The 25,810-nt window shown below is 39.1% G+C and overlaps 1 protein-coding gene across 1 annotated transcript; it reads left to right on the top strand.

Annotated features, from left to right (window-relative positions):
• On the top strand, positions 1-24,079 carry LOC114509078 (thymosin beta-10-like). Its single transcript, XM_036014211.1, is given in 4 exon segments — positions 1-6; positions 11,704-11,708; positions 17,280-17,288; positions 23,842-24,079. A coding segment is annotated over 1 exon segment (129 nt). The 5' UTR covers positions 1-6; positions 11,704-11,708; positions 17,280-17,288; positions 23,842-23,916; the 3' UTR covers positions 24,046-24,079.
• Positions 24,080-25,810: the final 1,731 nt, after the last annotated feature.

Raw genomic sequence — 25,810 nt, 5'->3', positions numbered from 1 at the left:
TCTGCTGTCCCCTTGCTGGAGCTCAGAGGGAGTGAGTCCCGGAAATTTGTGCACAAGCTTTTTAAGAGAAACTGCCTAGGATTCCAGCACTTCTGTCTTCCACAGCCTTAATCCCTCTTGGTTTTTACAGCCAGAGATTATGCAGACTTATCTTCCTGGCACTGAAACCCTGGGCTGGGGGGCCTGGTGTGGGGCTGGGACTCCTTGCTGCTGAGCTATCTCTCCCAATTTTTACCTTCACATGGGTGTGGGACCAGCCCATTCCACATCTCTGCCCCTCCTACCAGTCTCAATATGCTTTCTTCTTTAATTCTGTAGTTGTAGGACTTCCATTCAGCTCAATTTCTGACAGTGCTGAATGATGGTTGTTCTATATACAGGGTCCTGTGCCATTAATGCCCCTTTTTATTATAAAATATTTTATTAAAAAATCATAAGCATGTGATTCTGTAACATAACAATATCACACTCAAGCACCCCATATAACATTTTAGGTGACATGTTAAAATTAAAACTATAAACCATTACAACCATATTATTATCCAACTAACCATACTCCAGCAGGGCTTACTTCTGCTAGACCTTGTAGTTTGGTTGTAATTTTGATGTGGTTGTGTGAGAAGGTGAGCTATATTTATCTATGCCATCATCTTGACCAGTGGTCCAAAGACCATATCATTAACCACTATGATATGGCAGAGAGAGAGAGAGAGAGGGAGAGGGAGAGGGAGAGAAAGGGGAGGATGCATTAGATTTGTTGTATTTAAATCTGTCTTTATTTAAATGATACCATCTTTAGATATACCATTGTCAAAATGATCAATGGATACTTACATTAATGAAATGTATTTTTAAAAATAATAAATGAATTAATTTACTTAATCTATTCTAATTGAAATGTCTTTTACTTTAGATTTTTTCCTTTTAAAAAAATTACTGTTGACATTATTACAGATATCCCCCATTTCTCCCCTTTACCGCCCTCCATCCAGCTCCCACCCCTACCCCCCATCTTTACCACGTTGTTTACTGTATCCTTGGGCTATGCATATATGCATATATGTTCTTTGGCTAATTTCTTCCAGTTTCCCCACCACCTCCCCTCTGAGACCTGTAAGTCTGTTCCATGTTTCCATGCCTCTGTTTTATTTTGTTCATCAGTCTATTTTGTTCATTAGATTTTGAAGCAAGTGCTGCTTTTGTGTTCTCCTCTAATATTATATTTACTAATATTTTACTTAGGATTTTCAAATCAATATTTATAAGTGATTTAGTTTACAATTTTCTTTCTTTGCTATGGTTATCAAATTTATATCAATGTTATACTGATTTATAAAATAGTTTAAATATTCTTTCATGTTCCTTGGTTTGCAATGATTTGTATTGCATTGGGACTATCTAATCTAAAGGTTTGATGCAATTAACCCGTGAAACCATCAGAACCTGTATTTTTTTTATGATCTAGAATCTGGATAATTTTCTCTATTAAAATTAGTTGTTTAAATTTCTATCCCATAATTATTTATCCCAGTAAAACTGGGATAAATTCTGAAAACCTGTGTTTTCATAGGAAATTATGCATTTTATATAGATGTATTTATAATTAAATAATTGACTTGTTGGGGAAGCGCAAATAAAAGCTGGTTACCCAGGGCTCCAAGTCCTCATGGCTGTAGCAGACAGCTGGGGAGAGAAACCAAGACAGGCAAGTGGGGCTGAGCAACTCAGCGGGAGGTAGCTCCTTGGAACTCAATCCATAATCAGCACACTTCAACCCACTACAAAATATGCCTAGAAATCTATTCAGGTTCTGCAGATCTTGAAGAAAACTAATATTAACTTAAGAAATTATGCCTCCAAGGCCAGCAAGCCCCCAGGATGTAGGCCCTATGTAGTAGTCCTGCAGATGTACAATTCATAAGCAAGCACGTGCAAGTACTTACAGAAATGGGAAGACATAACTAGAAGCGATATCAACAGAAGAGGGCCAAAATGGAGCTCTTTGACACCTTAATTATTTTTTATGCACAATTAGCAAAGGCTGGTTCCAAAATTAAACCAAATAAATGGGAAGCTAATCTTGATTGGAAATTAGAAGCTTCTAGGAAGAGCACAAAATTATCTTCTCTACAGGAAGTTACTAAGACATTTTTGAGACTGTCTCTAAATTAAGAAAAGCTTTCGAAGCTGCTTAAAGCCAACACCCCACTTTTTTCTCTTCTCCAACTGACCCATTGTACCCTCGACATAACCCTTGTTATGACTTAACTCTCTTTTCCTCCTCCCCCTCCTCTCTCTCTTCTACATCTTCTCTGCCATAGCTTTCCACTGACCTAAGGGACACTCGGGATAGAGAAACAGACTGGTATAGACTAAAATAATAATAATAAAAGAATTCTGGAAGCTCCCTTGAGAGAAAAGCCAGTTTCAGATGGAGGGTACCAGCAGTTTTATATGTTTCTTGGATTAGACTAGAATTAAGAAATCTACCTAACAATGTCCCTGACCCTCTCTTGGACCCTGATGGGTTCACAAGAAAATATGATATAGCTGTTCGAATATGTGATCCTGGCTATTCTGACTTATTCTAATTAATTTACCTACTGGTTTCTGAGAGCAAAGCAACAGTTACTAAATAGGATCTGCTGGAAGTGCCTATAGAAATGTCTGTTTTTATGTAGAAAGCCAGGTCACCTTAAGAAGGTTTGTAGAAAGCTAAAATGGGCCCAGGCTGGTGTGGCTCAGTGGATTGAGTGCTGGCCTGAGAACCAAAGAATCACAGGTTTCATTCCCAGTCAGGGCACATGCCTGGGTTGCAGGCCAGGTCCCCAGTGGGAGCACACGAGAGACAATCACACATTCATGTGTCTCTCTCTTTCTCTCCTCCTTCCCCTTTGTCTAAAAATAAATAAAAATAAAATATTTTTTAAAGAAAGAAAGCTGCAATAGGATTTAGGAAAAGAAAAGAAGCAGAAGCAAGCATAGTGCTGCTCCAAGAGCTGAAAAAGCATTTCCTCTTCTCCTCACTAATTCTTTAAGAGAAATCAAAACTACCATGAGTGAGGAAATTACTAGGCTCATTGTAGATTATCTGTTCTTTTTTTAAATATATTTTATTGATTATGCTATTACAGTTGTCCCATTCCCCCCTTCATTCCCCTCCACCTTGCACACCCTCTCCCACCCACATTCCCCCCCTTTAGTTCATGTACATGTGTCATACGTTCTTTAGCCTCTACATTTTCCATACTATTCTTGCCCTCCCCCTGTCTATTTTCTACCTACCATCTATGCTACTTATTTTCTGTACCTTTTCACCCTCTCTCCTTCTCCCACTCCCCTGTTGATAACCCTCCATGTGATCTCCATTTCTGTGGTTCTGTTCCTGTTCTAGTTGTTTGCTTAGTTGGTTTTAGTTTTTGTTTTAGCTATGGTTGTTAATAATTGTGAGTTTGCTGTCCTTTTACTATACATGTTTTTTTATCTTCTTTTTCTTAGATAAGTCCCTTTAACATTTCATAAAATAAGGGCTTGGTGATGATGAACTCTTTTAACTTGACCTTATCTGAGAAGCATTTATCTGCCCTCCCATGCTAAATGAAAGCTTTGCTGGATAGAGAAATCTTGGATGTAGGTCCTTGCCTTTCATGACTTGGAATACTTCTTTCCAGCCCCTTCTTGCCTTCAAGATTTCTTTTGGGAAATCAGCTGATAGTCTTATCGGAACTCCTTTGTAGGTTACTGTCTCCTTATCTCTTGCTGCTTCTAGGATTCTCTCCTTCATTTTTACCTTGGCTAATGTAATTATGATGTGCCTTGGTATGTTCCTCCTTGGGTCCAACTTCTTTGGGACTCTCTGAGGTTCCTGGACTTCCTGGAAGTCTATTTCCTTTGCCAGAATGGGGAAATTCTCCTTTTTTATTTGTTCAAATAACTTTTCCAGTTGTTGCTCTTCCTCTTCTCCTTCTGGTATCCCTATAATCTGGATATTGGAATGTTTAAAGATGTCCTGGAGGTTCCTAAGACACTTCTCATTTTTTTTGAATTCTTGATTCTTTATTCTTTTCTGATTGGATGTTTCTTTTTTCCTTCTGGTCCACTCCATTGATTTGGATTCCAGTTTCCTTCCCATTACTATTGGTTCCCTGTACATTTTCCTTTATTTCACTTAGTGTAGCCTTCATTTTTTCATCTAATTTGTGACCAAATTCAACCAGTTCTGTGAGCATCCTTATTACCAATGTTTTGAACTGTATATCTGAGAGGTTGGCTATCTCTTCATCACTTAGTTGTATTTTTTCTGGAGCTTTGGTCTGTTCTTTCATTTGGGCCATCTTTTTTGTCTTGATGTGCCTGTTATGTATGAGGAGCAGAGCCTTAGGTGTTCACCAGGGTGGGGCAACCCAGTCACTGGGTTTTGATGCTGTATGTGGGAGAGGGTTCAGAGAGGGAACAATGGTGCTTTCTCCACTCTCTGCTGGATTCTAGTCACTTACCATGCTTCCCACAAGCAAATTGGGCCCTTCTGGTGCTAATTCCCATGTGGGCAGGTTTGTATACAATCCAGGACCATGTAGGTCTCTCCAATGAACTCTCCTGTGGGGCTAGGAGTCTCTCCTGGCACCTCAACCCCCACAGGTGTTTTCAATCAGTGTTTTGAAGCTTTATTTCCCTGCACTGGGACCCTGGATTGTGTGGTCTGTCTTGCTCCCCAGTTTCACGTGGTTTATCTGTGCTCAAATGTGGGACCACCCAGTCCACCAGCCACCTTGTGTGCCATGCCCCTTCACAATCCGCCGCTGCTTTGCCAGGTCCACCAGTGGCTGCCTTGCCATGACCCCTCTCCTTCCGGCTGCCCGACTCCTCCCCTCCTATTGGTCTGGATGAATGTGTCTACTTTCACTCTTTGGTTGTTGGACTTCCATACAGTTCAATTTTCTGTTGGCACTCGTTGTTTTTTGTTTCTAAATTGTCATTGTCCTCATTTTGGTTGTGCAAGTAGGCACAGTGTGTCTACCTACACCTTCATCTAGGCCGGAAGTTTATTGTAAGTCTCCATAGTAGTGTTTTTTACAATGGCTGAGAGTTGGAAACAGCCTAAGTGCTCATCAGTAGGTGAGTGGATTAAAAAAAGCTCCAATACATTTACACAATGGAATACTACTCAGCCATAAAAAGAAGGAAATCTTATCCTTTGTGACAGCATGGATGGACCTGGAAAGCATTATGTTAAATGAAGTAAGCCAGTCAAAGAAAGACAAGTACCAAGTGATTTCACTTATGTGGAGTCCAATGAACAAAATAAACTAATTAACAAAATATAAACACACTCATAGATGCAGAAAACAGACTTGTAGCTGTCAGAGGGGAGGGTGTCAGGAGCTGCGTGAAAAATGTGAATGAATTAAACAAAAAAAAACCCTCATAGACACAGATAACAGTATGTGGTTAGCTGAAAGAAAGGGGGCAGAGAGGTAGGAGAGGGTACAGGGGTAACAAATGGTGATGGAAGGAGACAATACAATATACAGATGATGTATTATAGAATTGTGCAACTGAAACCTGTATAGTTTTATTAATCAGTCAATATCACCCCGATGAATTCAATTTGAAACAGCAAAACATAATTCATTAAGCAAACCCTGACAAAGTGAAAGGAAAAATAAACAAATTGATGATTATATTTCCAAATTGAGACACATTTTCCCAGTAACTGATAGAAAACACAGACATGAAATCAATAGGGATATAGAAACTTACACAAGTCTGTTGCCGATGTGACCTAAATTGACATTTACAGACCACCGTATCACACAACTGCAGAGCACACATTAGTCACAAGGGTACATGTAACCTTCCCCCAAAAGACTACACATTGGATTGCTAAACAAATATCAATGCATGGAAGAGCACCCAAGTCTGAAGAGTCTGTTCTCTATGCACAATAGTGTTAGCTTACAAATAAATCAATGACAGCAATGCATTTTATAATTAACATTTAAAAATTAAATAACACCCTTATAAATAAACTGTGAGTCAAAAGACACACTAAGAAGAAAGTTAGAGAACATTTATTATACATGAAAATGCCATAAACCACCATGTGCGGTTTGCTAAAATAGAAGCTTGTTATTTACGTGCTGAATTAAAAATAAAGCAGTTCAAAATAAATTATCTAATTTCTACCTTAAAAACTTAGAAAAATTAGCTTAAACTAAAATATCTAAAGTGGGGACCCAAGAAATGTGATTTTTCATTGCTATAGTTCCCAGACTGCACAGATAAAGGATCTGAGAGGTCTCCACAATGCCAAGATAAGTACAATCTTAATTTGGCGATCCCATATCAGCTGATGGCAGGGAGAGTCCTCATAAGGAAGATGCAATTTCCATCGCTTTACAGGAATAATTAGCCACGAGCTTATGAAAAGTAGAGAACACAGTGATGCCACTCAGAACAGCACCGGGGAAAGAAAGATAACCTAACATTCCCATCCGATCTGAAGGAGACTTAGTAAACAGCCCAGGCTCATCCAGCACTGCGGGATCAACTCCCGGTGGAACCCCCTGGCCAGCCCCGCCCCTCCTGCTCACAGGACAGTCACAGCTGTGCAGTAAACGTGGTCTGCACACTGTGAACACACTCCTCATTCTTCCAGTGCAGGCCTGCATGCACGAGGCTCAAAATAGCATGTATGAGTTTGAATATCATTTTCATAGATTTAGAATTACTTTAAAACTTTTTTTACATTTTAAAATTTAGTGTGTGATATTGAAGAATACAAAATACATAAGAATAATACCATGGTTACCTTGTGAACTTATCACTCAGCTTAAAAAATAAAACATAGTCTGCTACTTGTCCATAAAAAAAAGACAGAAATCTTATTTTTTGTGACAGCATGCATGGATCTGGAGAACATTATGCAAAGTGAAATAACCCAGGCAGAGAAAGACAAATACCATATGATCTCATTCATATGTGGTATCTAATGAACAAAAGAAAGTAACATAGATACAACGAACAGACTGACAGTTATCAGAGGGGAGGGGTTTGGGGACCTGGGTAAAAAAGGTGAAGGGACTGAACAACACACACACACATACACACACACACACACAGCCCTCACAGATGCAGACAACAGTATGGTGATTAAGAGAAGGAAAGGGGTGGGGGAGGTAGGAGAGAGTAAAAGGGGGATGAATGGTGATAGAAGGTGACTTGGGGTGAAGAACACAATAAAATATGGAGATGATGTATTATAGAAAAAAGTATTGTCATCATAGTTAAATTCCTGATCAAAAACCTTTATATAATTCATCTTCCCCAAAACTAATATCATTCCAAGTCGTGTTACAATGCTATTCGCCACACATAAAAATTCATTTTAAATTTTATAATGAATTCTATTATGTTTTCTGAAACTTGTTTTTTTTTCACTTAGTGTGTTTAGGTATTCATGCATGTGGAAACAAGTAACTATTTTTATTAATTTTTCATAGATTTTTAGTGTCTCATAACATATCAGTTTATTTCTCTAAAGCCAATATAATGTAGTTGTCAATTTTTACTATGTAACGAAGTATCTCAAAATCTCAATTGCTTCCCACAATACAATCATGTGGTGTATAACAATGTTTCAGTCAACAATAGCCCAACAATATACCGTGGTGTTTCATAAGATTACAACAGAGCAGGAAAATCTCTATCGCCTGGCGTAACCACTCTGACGTCACAGCACGACGCGTTGCTTACGCGTGTGCGGTGGTGCTGGTGTATACAAGCCTGCTGTGCTGCTGGCTCTCTAGTGCAGAAAATTACAGCTGTAGGCTGCACCATCTGTGAAAGGACACTTTAGGTTGTTTGCACATGATGAAATTGCCTACGGAGACATTTCTCAGAACTAACCCTGCTGTTAAGTGTATTCATGTTCACTCTCAGTGCAAGACATGCAAGTATGCAAGACAGTTTGTGACTCAACCAATGGAAGCTGGGTTGGCCAGCCTGGCTTCCAGGCCTCTGTTAAGGTACTGGTCTGCCCTCAGGTTGAAGAGGCTGCGCAGACCCGCTTTTCTCAGGAAGGACCACTGGAGTAGAAGAAGCTGAGCCAAATGGTAAAAGCAGAATCAATGGTCTTTATTGACCATTCATGCGCTTCAATTCCAGGGTTCAGAGGGGGTTCAGACCAAGCATCATAGACACAGACAATGGCAAAGTGATGGCCAGAGGGCAGGGGGGATGCTGGGAAGGTGGGGTAAGGGGGAGAAAGTGGGGATATCTGTAATAGTGTAAACAATAAAAATAAACTAAAAAAAGCATGATACATTGCTGCTTTAGTGAGAGAAGTTACAAAGCCACATATGAAAGATGATGTATATATAATTTCAATACAAGTAGTTGAGTAAAGAATCAAGAGCAAAGCTTACCTACAGAGAAATGTCATATGCTGCTCCTGAGGGTGTGAATGAGGTCCACTGAAGAGGAAAGACACTGCTGTCTAGTGATCATAAAGAAGACATGATCTACAAGCAAGCTGTGTGTTCTGAAGTAATATTACAACCTAGAGAAACTCTCACGCTCACACTAGTATTTTTAATAGAAAAACACGTCTATTTATTATTTCAAGTAATCCTCCAAAAAACGCATTTGGGTGGGATTTTAATTCCCAATTTATACATAAGAAAACTGCAGACCCGCTAAGGAATGATAGATTTGGGACCTGAGGGTCAAGGCTTTTGACCCTATAGCTAATAATAACTGACTACCTGCCATATCACCTTAAGAGGGCTATAAGCAAACTCTTCTGTAAAAACTTATTTGAAGGGTAAATCAAGTGACTTTTCCTGGTCCTTAGTTTAAAAATAAAGTCATGCATCACATAATGGCATTTCAGTCAACATGACTACATACAGAATGGTGGTCCCATAAGGTCACAATGAAGAAGGAAATCCACTGTAACTTAGTGACATGGTAGCCACTGAAAGTTACAGTACAGTTCATTACGTGTTGTAGTTGTGTTAGTGTAAACAACTTACTGCCCTGCCAGGTGTATAAAAATATACCCCATGCAGTTGTGCAAAGTATGCGATACCTCACTATGGTAATAAACACTATGTTACTGGTTTATGTATTTACTACTCTATGTATTTGGTACTTTTTATTTTTTAATTACAGTTGACATTCAATATTATATTAGTTTAAGGTGTACAGCACAGTGGTTAGACATCTATATTACTTACAAAGTGCCCACTCTCATAAGACTATTACCCACATGGCACCATACGTACTCATTACATGATTATGGAATTTATTCCCAATGATACTCTTGAAATTCCTGTGGCTATTTTGTAACTGCCAATTTGTACTTCTTAATTCTTTCAACTCTGTAACCCAGGCCCCCAAATCCTATCTTGTCTGGCAGTGATCAGTTTGTTCTCTGTATGTGTAAATATGTTTCTATTTTGTTTGTTCATTTACTTTGTTTTTAAGATTCCACAAATAAGTTAAACAATATGGTATTTGTCTTTCTTTGTCTGATTTGTTTCATTTAGTATAATACCCTGGAGGTCTATCCATGTTGACACAAATTATAAGATTTCCCTTGTTTTTATGAAAGAGTAGTATTCCACTGTATAAATCTTCTTCCTCTTCTTCTCCCCCTTCTTCTTCCTCCTCCTCATTCAAAAACATTTTTTTTTTCATTGCTTTGGGAGAGAGAGCTTTGATGCTTTGGGAAAACATCAAAAAAGAAGCATCAGTTGGTTGCCTCCCATATGAGCCCAGCCCAGGAATTATACATGCTCTGACTGGAAATCAAACCCGCAACCTTTCGGTTATGAGATGATGCTCCAACCAATAGAGCCACACCTGCCAGGGCTACCTCATCTTCTTTATCCAGTCACAAATGGTACAGTTAAAACTCAACTAGGTAATTTTTCAGAAGCTTTTACTCTCTTTCATCCAAAAGCTCTCCCTGGAGTGCTCTACTCCTTTTGGTAAACATGACCCTCTTGTCTCTGGAGAACCTCACATATTCTTGCTAAGGAGGAACGGTACTTTTCTCCTGTCAGAGGAAAGAGCTGTATGGGACCCCAAAGCAATATGTGTTGAGTAATGGATCACAGTGCAACCCTAGCAGAGCCTGTCTCCTCAAACCATCAGAATGTTCTCTTTGACCACATTCTGCCCCAGCTCCCAGACCACAGCTTTCTGCTGTCTTCATGCTGGGTCGAACTGGTAAGACTCTGTTCAGCATTCTCTGGCAGTGTGCCAGGATAGACTCATAAATCCTGGCTTACCAGCCCTGGAATCCTGTCTGATTCAGTGTAAACAGCCAGCACAGTGGAGAATGAGGGCCAGCACCCACGTTTTCAGCACTCCCATCTCTAGTGACTTTGCCCTGGGAGAAAGTTCCTGGAAGAGCAATGCCCTGGAAATGTGAATCACAAAGGTGTCCTTCCAGTGGCGGGGTCTAGTGGGGCAGGCAGGCCTTGGCTCCCTTGAGGGTCTAATGTCCATTTTAAAAACAATCAGGATCACCTGCCAAACCAATAATTGAGCTACAGCTAAGATTCAGAAACTTGATCTTTATCAGACAAACTTTATTCCTGAAATTCAACTAAATTCTTCTTAGGTGAAAAGAAAGAACAAATTTGAGATCAGCCTGGGTTTGTGCCCAAAGAAAGGGAGTTCACAAAGAGAACAAAGTGACTCACCCAGACACTAGACACCCCTCACTAGCTACTTAAAATCCAAAGTAAATACACTTCCCTGGGGGTAAAAACAAGGAGAAAATGACCTTGAGAGTATGTCCAGAGATGGGTTCCGTGTGTTTTTGGTTTAAGGTAGGAGGCAAAAAAGGCATAAAAGCGTACTTGTGGGAACAGTGTTCTCCTAGGAAGCACACTCCTAGGAAATTGGGTGTGCAATAATGCTGACACCCGGTGCTCCTCTGTCAGAGATTGCAGGGACTTTGAGGGGTGGCTTGGAGTAAAGTTAAGAAATGAGATAACCCTACATGGTGTCAGGCCCATTGGAGATACTGAGCGACGGTCTCTTGCAAGACACGTCAAGGAGATCCAGAATCAAGTACCAGTGTGCTTACTCTTCTGACAATGGCTTTGGAACGATCTTCTGGAAGTGACTCATGCCTGAGAGCTGGGCCAGGAGGAGGCAGCTGGGAGTACAATAGGTGATACATGTTATGATGAAGCAGCTCTGATTGTCTGGGTGTTTATCTCCACATACCACCTGGGAGTACAGAATGAGTTAATAGTCACTGATTATTAAGAAAGATAAGCCAGGGCTTAGGAAGTGGAAAAGTTGTATAGAGGTTCAGAGATGCAGTTTATTTTTTAAATAACTGAACTGAGATGTGAGTAATTAGAACAAAAATACACCAGTGCTTTCCAAATTCACAATTACCAAAGAAGCTCTATTAATTTTTAGCTGTACTCCTGAGAATAATGATAAATGCCAGTTTCTCAAGTAATTTACAGTATCCCACAGTCTCATGAGGATATAGGGAGGCAGCTCAGAGCTCTTCTAAGACAATGTGGAGGTGGCAAAAGATTGCCAGGATTAGATTGTTCATAGAATCTTAACCTCAATGCCATGGATGTAAACACTTCCCATTTGGGAAAAAGAGGAAGGTTTATAAAAGGCAGTATGTAGTAACTTAGATGTCTCCATGAGGTCACCAAGTCACCGTAATATTTGAGTAAAAAAATCCCCCCACCCTCTTTTCAGGGGTGCCCAACCCACGGCCTGTAGGCTACATGCAGCCCAAGATGGCTTTGAATACAGCCCAACACAAAATAGTAAATTTACGTAAATTTTGAGATTCTTTTTGTGATTACATGTCACAAGGTATTTAATATGTGGCTCAAGACAACTCTTCTCCCAACTCTAGTGTGGGCCAGAGATGCAAAAAGGTTGGACATCCCTGCTCTATATCAGTCACTGCGCAATTTTGAATGCCCAGCCATCCACACTATGGTGAATTTTCAAGAAACATGTTCCCATGATTTATTTGAATCTCTGGTTTTCTCTTTCTATGGAATGTTTTCTTCCTACAATTTTTCTATTTTAAAAATTTCTTTGCTTATCTCTGAATTCTGACATGCTGAACATGAAATAATAATATCCTCAACATGGAATATAGTTGCTTTCCTCAAAACACAAGTGTATAAGCCAATTACATGCAGAGAATTTTACTGAGGATGTGGGATTCTCAGAGGAGAATTACAATTTAGCTGAACTGTCAATGATGTCTAGACCTGTAGAGAATTTTTATGTTTATTTGAGCCAAACTGGTGACAATTGTTGGGAAGCAAGATTGCAGTGGAGAATGATAGTTTTGTGGCTTATTTTAAATATTAAAATCAAAGGAAGAGTTGTAAGAAGGGTTGCATGACATGTATTGGTGGTAGGTTGAGGGGACAGGGGAAAGCAAAGTGGGAAAATCTCTGGGATTTAATAAAAGTAGAACAAAGATGCACACTTTTCTTTTTTTACATTGGTAGGTACAGAATTGTTAATAATAACACTTGCAGCACATATAAACAATCTGAGGAAGAGGATAACAAAGAGGAATTTGTGGTTTCATGCTCTGTGCTCTGGGGTAAGGCTATACTCTGAGGGGTCTGGAAAATGAGGATTATTCTACCAACCTGAGGGTATGTTGCCATAGATACAAAAAGATAATGGACAAGTTTACCTAAGGTAAAAAGAAAAGGTGAAGAAAGATACAGGCCTTGGATGTGACTGCACGTCATGACTCACTTTTCGTTAGAAATGTTTATATTCAGACCCTCCTATTGAATATGTGGTTACTTTAGGTCTCTGGGTTTGTTGGGCCTGACATGCAGGTCTTCCTTGAGCTTTTCAGGTTCACCTGTGGCCTCTTTTTTTAATCTACACTTTCCCCTTTGGTTAGAAGTCAAACCAAAGCATGCATTGATGACCAATCTTTCATTTAGATAATGTGGTTCCATGGTGCTAGAAAGTCTCATTTCTAGGAAGTCTTTGTGTCATAATTGGTCTTGTTGAAATATACCATTTGATATGGATAGGACAGTAGAAAGTCAAGGCCAAATTTTTCTCAAAAGGTAAAGGTAGGGAAATGGGAGGCAGTCAGAATTTATGGGTCTTTATTGAGGAAAGAAAGAAAGAAAGAAAGAAAGAAAGAAAGAAAGGAAGGAAGGAAGGAAGGAAGGAAGGAAGGAAGGAAGGAAGGAAGGAAGGAAGGAAGGAAGGAAGGAAGGAAGGAAAAAGAAAAAAAAAGAAAAGAAAAGAAAAGAAAAGAACAAAAGAGCTATGGATTATTTCTAACCAGTAAACAATTATAGTCCAAGTTTTGCTTTCCATCTTTTTGTATTTTGCATCTGGCATAACATGTACGTATAGCTTGAAAAAGCACACCGTATACGTCTTTGTTTTCCCAAACTAACCATGAGATGGGTTCCCATTTACTGATATTATTATTATTCATTTTAATATGGCCCATTTACTTCTCATTGGAAGTACTCAAGTGTCACTTATTATTAATCTGATTCCTGCTAGTTGTGCAATTGGGAACTGGAACTTTAAGGTTTAATTGGAGTCAAGGCTGGAAGAATAGAATGGTGCAAATTACAATTACTGTATAAAAATTTCCAGAGACCAGGAGCACAGTACAAATTTCATAAGTAAATTTCCTATGTCTCAGCAGTCATTATAGAGGGCCATATTTTTTTTTAATGGCCACTTCAGCTTCCATCTGAATTAATATAGTTAGTAGTCTTTTTTGGGTAAAGAGATTAGCACATTCTCATAATTACAGTCTAGAATTTATACATAAAATTTCTTTCTCCATATTCCTTTTCCATTAACTTTCTACAACTTACCTTATTCTTCTTAGTTTGTCTTTGTACCCACAGAAACAATGAACTTATGAGAACAAGCTACTTCTTTTTAAATTCTCTCAGAAGTACACACATCCCTTTTCTTTCTTGCGCAAGGATATTATTCTAAATTTCAAAACAGAAACCAAAAAAAAGTATTACTGATAATGCAAAAGTTGTCTTATACCTACCGTCAGCAATTATTAACTGGCTATATAAGAACAAAGTTAGAGAAAAGCAAAAATTTAACTATTGTTATGATTATTAGTAGACAGGTAATGACAATAAAGCAAATGGTTTTTAAGCTCAACATCAGTGTGTAAGTACACAGGCCTTGTCGGTGTCTAGGGATAGCTGGCTCTCTCTGATTTTGGTGGCTTGTCATCCTCAAGAAAGCTTTGATCTCCACTGTAGGCAGAGACAAGTGTCAGAGACAGGGGTAGATGTCCATTTGCAGTTATGCACCTGGTAGAAGTCCTTCTAAGGAAGTTGGAGAAAGCCTTTAAATGGTATATTTTTCAATGGATAAAGTCTCCTGGTTGTAAGTCATGGTCTTTGACCTTTTTTATCTCTTAGGAGCATACTGTGAATCAATTATTAATTTATCAATTTCTTTAAGCTGGTTAATAAATCCCTGATAATAATAAAGAATGTCTCCCATTAGTGAGGTTGGTTTATATGTCCCTTTATTCAGATGTACAGAGTGACCAGTGACTAATGAGGAGACAGGTTATGTTTACCAAAAGGGGTAGAGCACTCTAGGGAAAGCTTTTGGGCAAAAGAGATTAAAAGCTTCTGAAAATTTACCTAGCTGAGTTTTAATTGCACCATTTGTACCTCTCACCAGTCCACAGGACTGGTGTGATAAGCACAACAAAAATGCTATAGAATAAGCCAAATATTACTAATGAATTGCATTATTTGCCTAGTAAAATGAGTCTATCTGTCATTATATAATGAAGAAGGAATTCCCCAATTGGGAATTATTATCTTTTCAATAATAATTTTCCTGCTGGTAAGGCTGTTACTCACCTGCAGGGGAATGCCTCAATGCAGTGTAAAAAAAAACCCACACAAATCATGACTAACACATATTTGCATCTTTGGGATGGTGGCATTTGGGTAAAATCCAATTACCATAACTCTAATGAAACCTAAAGAAAATTAAGAAGACTTGCTGCTTCTACAACATTTCAAAGTTGTGAGCTACACCAAATGCATAGAAACTATTGTTGTAAATGTTGGCCATTTGATCTTTGGCTTAAATTAGAATTAATTCAGCTTGTTGGGCAGATCTTACTCAAATAGGTAAGAATCTTCCATCATGGCCACCAGGGAAGTTACTACATATCCAGCTTAGTCATGTCCCTGTGTATCTTTCAGATCTTTCACATAAATTATTTCTATGAAGAAGTGTTCAATAAGCAAAACTCAGTTATAGATGCCTTCATGTTACTGAACAGCAATTAGGGTTCTGCTGCCCACTTTAGGGTTAGGCAAAAATTCCAGGGGAAAAAAGAGTCTTTATTCAAATGCAGTTTTAAGCCTACCAAGTCATAGCTTTAATTACTTAAGCCTAACAATGAAGGCTAAACTCTAACACCTGAGTTCTAGCTTTTCCCTGTTTTTAGTTATCTTGTTTCTGTAGGGTTAATTTAGAAACTAAAACCAACATAATATACAAAAGCTTCACAATTTTAGAAGAATAACAGGCTTCTGCATCAGAGCCTGTTCCCTTTAGAATACCCAAAGAATAAACCTGCCACCCTCTGCCAGGCCAGCCCCATCCTAGGCTGTGCCTGGAGTTCTTTCCCATTCAAAATATCATCTGTTGGAAAATGCAGGCAGCTGCAGCATCCTCCAGGGAGAAGAGTCTGAGAGCGAGAGTGAGAGTGAGGCTGAAAGCCAGAACTGAGCCTGAGAGTGAGCCAGCTCAGGAGACACAGAACTCTCTCTTTGTATTTCCATTGGCTCTGGAGGTGTTCTCTTCTCAGCCAATCCTGCCCTAAACCACCCACAGTTGCCCTGGCAAACTCCTTTGTTTTCCCTCCACCTCTACTTCTCCCCATTGATCTGAGTTACCTTAATCAGATCTCTCTGTATCATTCTTCCTGCAAAGAAATTAGCAAAGTTGCTGGGTTAAAAACTGTTATGTGGAGTTAATGTTAGGCATGGAGAGCAAGAGTACTTCATAAGCAGCTGGTTGACTGAAAGAAGTGTTGAGTGTGATGAGACTTCAGTAGAGATTCAACAGAATGAGGAACATAAAAAAGTAAAGGAGAGTCCACAATGACTTCTGCTATTTGTCTGCACAGCACATTCCAACATCTGAATTATAAGGGTACCAGAAGTAAAAGAGAAAAAGCAACAACTGGAAAAGTTATTTGAACAAATAAAAAAGGAGAACTTCCCCAATCTGGCAAAGGAAATAGACTTCCAGGAAGTCCAGGAACCTCAGAGAGTCCCAAAGAAGTTGGACCCATGGAGGAACACACCAAGGCACATCATAGTTACATTAGCCAAGGTAAAAATGAAGGAGAGAATCCTAGAAGCAGCAAGAGATAAGGAGACAGTAACCTACAAAGGAGTTCTCATAAGACTATCAGCTGATTTCCCAAAAGAAATCTTGAAGGCAAGAAGGGGCTGGAAAGAAGTATTCCAAGTCATCAAAGGCAAGGACCTACATCCAAGATTGCTCTATCCAGCAAAGCTTTCATTTAGCATGGGAGGGCAGATAAGTGCTTCTCAGATAAGGTCAAGTTAAAGGAGTTCATCATCACCAAGCCCTTATTTTATGAAATGTTAAAGGGACTTATCTAAGAAAAAGAAGATAAAAAATGTGTATAGTAAAATGACAGCAAACTCACAATTATTAACAACCACACCTAAAACAAACAAACAAAAAAAACAAAGCAAACAACTAGAACAGGAACAGAACCACAGAAATGGAGATCATATGGAGGGTTATCAACAGGAGAGTGGGAGGAAGAAAGCAGGGAAAAGGTACAGAGAATAAGTAGCATAGATGGTAGATAGAAAATAGACAGGGGGTGGTAAGAATAGTATGGGAAATGTAGAAGCTAAAGAACTTATAAGTATGACACATGGACATGAACTAAACAGGGGAATGTGGGTGGGAGGCAGGTGCAGGGTGGAGGGGAGTGAGGGGAGAAGAGGGGAAAACTGTAATAACATAATCAATAAAATATAAATTTAAAAAAACACCACTATGAACATAGGGGCACATATATACTTTTGAATTAGTCTTTTGGGGTTTTTGGCTATATCACTAGAAATGGAATTTTGGGGTCATAAGGAAGTTTAATTTTTTAATTTTTTTGGCAACTGCATACTGTGTTCCACAGTGGCTGCACCAATCTGCATTCCCATCAGCAGTGCTCAAGGGTTCCCTTTTTTTAAATTTGTTTATTTATTTTTAAAAAGAGGAGAAGAGAGAAAGAAGGAGAGGGACAGAAACATCAATGTGGCTGCCTCTTGCACACCCCATACTGGAGACCTGACCTACAACCCAGGCCTGTACCCTGACTGGGAACTGAACCAGCAATCCTTTGGTTCACAGGCCTGCACTCAATCCACTGAACCATACCAGCCAGGGCAACTGTTCCATTTTCTTTACATCCTCACCAATACTCAATGTTTGCTGACTTATTGATGATAGCCATTCTGACAGATGTGAGGTGATATTTCATTGTGGTTTTAATTTGCATTTCTCTGATGCTTAGTGATGTTGAACATCTTTTCATATGTATATTGGCCATCTGTATGTCCTCTTTGGAGAAGTGTCTATTCAGGTCCTTTGTTCATTTTTAAATTAGATTGTTTGGGTTTTTTTCCATTTTGTTTTGGATTTATTATTATTTTTTTAGTTTTTTAAGTTCTCTATGAATTCTGGATGTTAACCTCTTCTCAGATATATAATTGATTAATATCTTCTCCCATTCAGTGTGTTGTCGTTTTCATTTTGTTTATGGTTTTCTTTGCTGTGCAAAAGCTTTTTAGTTTGATGTAGTCCAATTTTATTATTATTTTTGTTTCCCTTGTCTGAGGAGATATATTGGAAAAATATTGCTATGAGAGAATGTCTAAGATTTTACTACGTATGTTTTCTTCTAGAATGTTTATGGTTGCAAGTCTAACATTTAACTGCTTAATCCATTTTGAGTTTATTCTTGTGTATGGTGTAAGAAGGTGGTCTAGTTTCATTTTTTTTTGCACTTATCTGTCTAAATTTCCCAGTACTATTTATTGAATAAACTATCTCTACCCCACTGTATGTTTTTGTCTGTTCTGTCAAATACTAATTGAGTATAAAGGCATGGGTTTATTTCTTGGTTCTCTGTTCTTTGCCATTGATCTATCTGTCTTTTTTTTTATCACAGTACCATGCTGTTTTGATTACTATGGTTTGGCATGATAGTTTGATATAAGGTAGTATGATTCCTCCAACTTTGTTCTTCTTTATCAAGATTGTTGTGGTATTTAGGGTCTTTTGGGGTTCTATATAAAATTTTTGGAATATTTGTTCTAGTTCTGTGAAATATACCATTGGTATATTGATAGGAATTGTGTTGGATCTATAAATTGCTTCAGGTAGTAAAGACATTTTAATGATGCTAATTTTCCTATCCATGAACACAGTATATAATTCCATTTATTTGTATCTTTTGAGTACTGATCTTTTATGTACTTGGTTAAATTTATTACTAGGTACTTTATTTTTTTAATCAGTTGTGAATGGGATTGTTTTCTTAGTTTCCCTTTCTGATAGTTCATAATTGGTATTTAAAAATGCAACTGATTCCTGGGTATTTATTTTGTATTCTGCTACTTTACTAAATTAATTTATCATTCTGCAAGTTTTTGGTGGAATATTGAGAGTTCTCTGTATACAGTGTCATGTCACCTGTAAATAATGACAGTTTTACTTCTTTCTTTCCAATTTGGACACGTTTTGTTTCCTCTTCTTGTCTTATTGCTGTGGCTAGAACTTCCAGTTGTTGAGTAAGAATGGAGAAAATAAACATCCTTGTCTTCTTCCTGATTCCTCTTAAGGGAAATGTTTGTAATTTTTGCTCATGCAGTATGATGTTGGCAGTGGGTTTATCTTATATGGTTTTTATTATGTTGAAGTATATTCCCTCTATTTCTACTTTGCTGAAAGTTTTTATCATAAATGGGTGCTGGATTTTGTGAAATGCTTACTCTGCATCTATTGATATAATAATGCAGTGTTTATCTTTCATTTTTATGTGGTATGTCACATTTATTGATTTGTGTATATTGTATCAACCTTGCATCCCCAGAATAAATCCCACCTGATCATAGTGTATGATCTTTTTAATATTTCTGGGTCTAATTAGCTAACATTTTCTTGAGGATTTTAGCATTTATGTTCATCAGGGATATTGGCCTATAATTTTCTTTCTTCGTAGTATCTTTATTTGGTTTGGGGATGTAGGACCCATCTCAATTACACCCTCCACAATTAGACTTCCACTAATGACTCCTGCAGAACATGTGTGTACCTGCCCCTTATATTTGAATAGCTCTTTAGAAGAATTTTATTAACTCCTTGAAAACATTTCATGTATATTTACTGCCAATTTATAGATGAGGGAACTAAAACATTGGAACCTGAGTTGACTAAGGTTGTATATTATTGTGTTAGATTGCCATTCTGTAAAATTTTACCTGGATTTGCCTATCCACCATTTGTATACTTTTCTGCCTTTCCTTTTAGCTTTAAAATTATTTGTGGGTATGAGCTTTACCTTTCCAGTTTTTGAACTTCTCTGAACACTTGGTGCATAGTAAATTATCAATGAATATTTGAGACTTAAATTAAGTATATGTTAATAGATGTGTGTGTGCATGTGTGTGTACGTGTGATGTAAGAAAGGAGCAGTGTGCCGAGCAAGCTCGGGAGGGTGGGCAAGAAGAAAGAGAGCTTTAGGCTTAAGGGATATTTTAGGTAACACAGTGCCATTATTTTTTCATGCTAGGCATTGGTAGTTGAAACTAGCCTCCAGGGCTGTTTTTCCCCCAAATTCATCCTGATTCGTCTTTTATTTCCTCATTGATGGTGACCGTGTGCCACCCACTGACTCATCTCTATCTTTAACTCACCACTGCATGCAACCCTTTCTTCTTGTTAACCTGCTTGAATGCTAACATAGCCTTCAATACTATGGAACCTTTGCTGATGCACATGATGACAGTGATGTCATGCTCTCCTCAGCAACAAGCAATCTGCTTTGTCAAACTTCTAAGTAAAGGTACATTAGAAGGACTATGTGTGTGTTACTGAAAACACATACAACTGCCCATGCACATCCACTCGTAGTTGTTTTTTTTCCCCAAAAGATATCAATAGTAAAATTCCACTGCAGTATCAGTGAGGGGAGTCCTACATGATGAAGTAGTTTCCATGGAAATGATTTTAGCATGCTTTGCAAAAATAACTTGTACTACACATGACAAAAAGTGAAATAATTGTTTGAATTCTACATGATCTCATGTTCCTGCAAATTTACCTTCTGGTTATTTGGGATATGGCTTGGGCAGGAGCAGGAATTTAGAAAATATTCCAAATACGTTCTGTTGCAAAGGCAAGAAATCTGCATGTCTGGCAATTGGCTCCTGTCATTTATTTGTTCTTCTGGCCAGAGACCCCAGGGCTGTAAGCTCTCTGGGACTGGAAACTATATCTTGAGAATCACAAAGGTATTTTTTTTGGTACTTGCAAGGCATTGCATGTATAACTGCTTTAAATACAGCAACCTTAAATGTGAGGCAAGTGTTATTAATTATTTGCTATAGTTTAAAAAAGTTAGGCTCAGGTTAATTGTGTGATTTAGCCAAGGTATCTCAGACAATAAATACAGAAGTTAGGAGTCAAACCCAGGTCAACACCATGCTTTATTGACTCAGGGCCTCGCACAATGCATGCTTCTTTCTAGATGTTCAGATGAATAGATAGATTCCAGGATAAATGAGTGAAGATAGAAAGTTGTTACAGAAAGGACAGGATTGTTATTGTCAAGTTTCTATTTAAGCCTGGGATCAGGGGGCATGTTGTGAGGCTCACACTATTGACCTATTAAACACTCATTCTGTTAGAAGGAGGTATGGGGGTCTTGCTGACTAAATTGCTTAACCAAATCTTTCCATCACCTTCCCAGGACATTAGTTGATTATTCTCCCTAGAAGGGAGAATAATCCCCTTAGGTCAGCAGAAGTGAATCACTCAGCCTCAAATCAGGAGTGCATCTAAGGATAGATTTTGTTTTCTCCTAGAAGCTCACTATAACAGCCCTGGATTCTCTACTACTGTCCCTGATTTAACCCAACCCCACTTTCTGGCTCTAATTCAGCCTTAGCCAGGTGAAAGATATTTCTTAACATGTAAGATGGTTTAGTAAATAGCTACATAACAGAAGTGGTGAATGGACTTTTAAATACAAGACCTGAAGGACTTAATGCAAAGAAAATTTTTGGCAAGTGTGTGCTCCTCCTGGGACATGAGAATGAAAAAATAAAAAATAATAAAAAATTTCAAAAGGCAATGTCCCCTTTGCTTTGTTTAGATGCTGATAAGAATTTTTTCATGGTCTTTCAATGGAATTACTGTGCTCCAAGATGCTGAAAAGACCCACCGCCAAGTGGACATGGTCTTCCCCAATTTAGATATACAGGGCTCTGTGTATATCTGTGTACCCTTCAGCCACAGGATATGGAATTTATGTTCCTCATGGGGTCAGAGCCAAGGCTCCAGTCACTAATGGTGGGAAACTGGGGGAAAGACATTGTACCCACCTGTAAGATCACTGGGTGACCCTTTTTCTCTAGCTGTTCACTGTGACTCCTGTCATTAGTTCTCACCCAAGATACTCCAGAGGGGAATGGGAACAGAAAACAGAGAGAGTGCTGATTTTTTCAGGGCAGATACATGGCTCAGAAAGAGCCCTGCTTCTTTCCTGCTTCTTGAGAGAACGGTACATGGGGAAGCATTAGGATGTGGAGCATGTAGCTTGGGTCCCAGTGTGGTTACTCTTTCATTTCAGGGATGGCCGCTGGTTTATGGGTACTCCTGGAGAGAGAAATTGAATGATCATTTCTGATACTTCACATGTAAAAATCAAGGAATATTTTTACCTATGCTATGCGCAAAGTTCTGGTGAGGTTTTTTGTTTGTTTGGTTGGTTGGTTTTTTGGTAATCAAGTCCCTGCCTTCAAGTTTTATAACCTATGTGATAGATGGACATTAAAAAAATTGAATATTTTTCAAGAAAGAATAAATAGGTGGATTTGGAATGAAATTAAGTTCTTCAAGCTATTCTAAAGCCATGTCTTCATTTCAAAAATTTTATTTTATTTTAGAAATCCAAATTCCTATATTTGACCTATTTCTGGTTTTCATGGACCTCAAGGAAACCTGTCCATGGAACTGAAGAACATTCTCTGGTCCACCAGGATTAATTATTTATATCATATCCTGCTTTTTCTTCGTACACCCTGTTAATAAAATATGTTCACAGACATTCTACCTGTCTCTTGGCCCTGCCAATTACAGACAATGGGGCTGGATGTTCCAGCTGCCTGAGTCAAGTCTTATGCTCTGTGGCTGAGGGACACACTTCTCAAGACATGTACCTCTCAACTGATCATGCATACATCTACTCTAAGCCTCCGTGTGCCTGGGTGGTACGTTTTTCCTGACGGCCTATAGCACAGCCTCTCATAGGACATGCTGGATGTCAGAGCAAGGTAGGTGGGACTTTTATTCCTAGAAGACTTTATGTCATTTCTTATATTAATTTTAGATCTAGTTCTAGACAAAGAATTGTGCTTTGGGATAAAACAGTTCTCTATTTCTGTCCGTTGTATTTTATATGTAAGTTGAACTCTGAATGACTTTCAGAGAGTCTTAGGAACAACTGTCTCTCTTGGAGCAGTACAGAGGTCACTGGAAAACAGAGAAAGTGCAGAAATGATCAGGCCTAATGTGAACTCTGGGGAAAGTGGCTGGCCTAGAGAGAGCACTGTCTTTCCACTGTGGCTACATTCTAGACCAGAGCTAAGGAAAGGAGTAATTTCCTAATGTTTTATTTTTGCCACAGATTTGTTTTTCTTGTGAATTTGTCTTTATTGAGATATAGGGGACAGATCACTGGGTGGTTCTACCCTACCAGGCTATTGTCCATTCTGATCTTCCTCGGATAGCTTTTGGGGCTTTTTTTATCCTTACTTGCTGAGATAGTGTTTAAGTGCCAGAATACCTTTGAATCACTGGTCTTGAAATTAAAAGTCTTCAATTTTCACACTCATTCTTAGCAAAATAAGTCAACAAGGAATAAAAGCTGGCCATACTTCCTGTAGGAGTCAGGGCATATGCACATTAGCAAGAATGGGGAGAAGGTGGCCTTGCAATGGCCCTGCATAAACATGAACTAAATCAGTGTATTCTGGAGGCTTTCAGCAGGAGTCCGTATAGAGGACAAGCATCTTCCTGGCTTTCAAAGGTCCTGTGTTAAGCACTTCCCAACACTACCAATTCCTGACCAGGAACATTTGTTCAGTGGGTTCCGGCAATGTTCATTGTTATTCCATGGCAGGAGATCCAGGCTCCTAAGATGAATTAAGACAGGTGGGGGTCAAGGCATTTAAGTGAATAAAACAGCTCACATTTGGAATGTGAATGAGACCCTCACCCTTATTTCAGGACAATTTGGATTTTTTTTTTACATTTGCAGGTTTATTGTCAAGAACTTCTGCAAAACCTGGCATTCAAAATGAACAGGACTGGAAGTGACCAGCACAGGCTGATGTTCAGAGAACAGGAAGGAGAGAGGCAGATGAACAAAGATGAACTCAGGAGGATGTGAGACTGTATAGGGTATGAAGTGATGGAGCAGGTGGAATAAAAACTAAAGATGAGGTCTCTTGCTGCAGCGACAGGAGTAGGAGGCAGGACCTCAATTCAGCAGCCAAAGCTAAGGATTATTTTAAGAAAATGACAGACAAACCAAACATGGAAGAAATCACCAGCTTCGATAAGGCCAAGCTGAAGAAGACGGAGGCACAGAAGGACACCCTGCCGACCAAATAGACCATTGATTAGAAGTGAAGTGAAATTTCTTAAGAACCTGGGAGATTCCCCACCCCTGATATCTTTGGGAACCTGGGAGATTCCCCACCCCTGATATCTTTGGGACCCCAGTTATGATGTAGAGAAAAAGCTACCTGCAAAATGGACACAAGGGACACACTGCACTGTGAACCCAGACATTCCACACCCATGCCATTGGCCATGGGCCTCTGAGGGGAACTGCCGTTCGAACTGCCAATTTTTCTGGTTTGCCCTGGGATATTGTAAAAATTATTTGTGTAATTAATAAAAATAAAACACACCTCATGACAAAAAATAAATAAGAAAAACTAAAGATGAGAATGGGGAAGACAGTAAGTGGAAGAACACAAAAGGAAAAATTAAAAGTGAAAAAAGAAAGGGAGGAAAGATTAAAAAAACTCTATGAGTGTTCAGGGAGTGGAGGGGAAGTAGGGAGAAAAAGGGGACCAAGAGCCGATTCCAAGAAAAGAAGAAAAAAAAAACATAATGAAAGAAAAACAAAACTCTGTACAAGAGTTGAAGATTAAAAGAATTACTGAGAACCTGGCTGGTATGGCTCAGTGGATTGAGTGCTGGCCTGCAAACCAAAGAGTCACCTGTTCAATTCCCAGTCAGGGCACATGCCTGGGTTGCAGGACAGGTCACCAGTAGGGGGCACGTGAGAGGCAACCATGCATTAGTGTTTCTCTCCTTCTTTCTCCCTCCCTTCCTCTCTCTAAAAATAAAAACAAATAAAATATACTTTAAAAAATACAAGAATTAGTGAGGGAGTCTGAAAAAAAGAAAGGGAAATGAGTATAAAAACAGAGCGAAAGGGAGTCATATCTGGGAGCTGAATAGAGAAAAAGCAGCTAATGCTTGAGAGAGACCTCAGTTGGGAGGGATGGAGGAATGTTGTTTGAGCCAGAGAGAACTGGACTCTTCCCTTTCTCTGATGCCCTCACATCTCTCTCATCTCTGAAACCCTGTGGCTGAGTTGGATGATGAGGTGAAAATAAGTGGAAATTTCTCCTACTTCTGGACCAGTGTCAGGCCCAGCCCTGGTGCTTCAGGCCAGGTGGCCAGACCATAATGTGATTAACAAACCCAGAGGCCGATTTTTGAACTTGATGTATCTCTGACATAGGGTTCACCCAGGGACAAGAAAGCAGCACCTGCATGAAAGTGGTTTTGGCCTCTTCCATTTGATGGTTCTAAGCCTACCTTGTTGAGATGAGAGTTCCTTCTGGTAGGCTGAGGTGCTGAGCCTGACACTCTGGCTTAGACGTGAACCTGAGCAAGCAAGGATACCCTTTCTGGGCAGGGGCTCACTTTGGTTTCCTCCCTTAGCCTACATTTTAGGGCTAAATGCTCAGCACTGGAGGGAGATGTTGGCTAAAGCACTAATATTGTTTTCAGAGCCAGGGCTCATGATAGGGACAGGAGCCTGAGGAGAAGGTTTTCAAGGGGAAAGGAAGTGAGAAAATGTGTTCTGAGCAGAACATTTTTATACCAGCATGTCCAGATCTGAAAGGAAACTGGGAGTTGGCATTAATCCCTTGTGCATCAACAGACAGGCTTGTGAATAAGAAGGCATGATTATCTCCTCAGACACCTGTCTAGAAGTCACTGGAGGTGGCTCTCACTGTCTTTCTGCTTCCTGAGGAAGGTTGCCGTCTGACAATGTAAAGTGACAGGGCCAGCTCCTCCTGTCTGAACAAGAGATCTTCAGGCTAGGGTAGCAAACTCCAAAGGTCATCAGATCCAGTCTGCTGTCATGAACTGGAACCCACATCCT

Source organism: Phyllostomus discolor, chromosome 13, assembly GCF_004126475.2.
Source record: "Phyllostomus discolor isolate MPI-MPIP mPhyDis1 chromosome 13, mPhyDis1.pri.v3, whole genome shotgun sequence".
Lineage (NCBI taxonomy): Eukaryota > Metazoa > Chordata > Mammalia > Chiroptera > Phyllostomidae > Phyllostomus > Phyllostomus discolor.
Note: the sequence above shows the minus strand (reverse complement) of the source record. Positions and strands in the feature narration are given on the sequence as shown.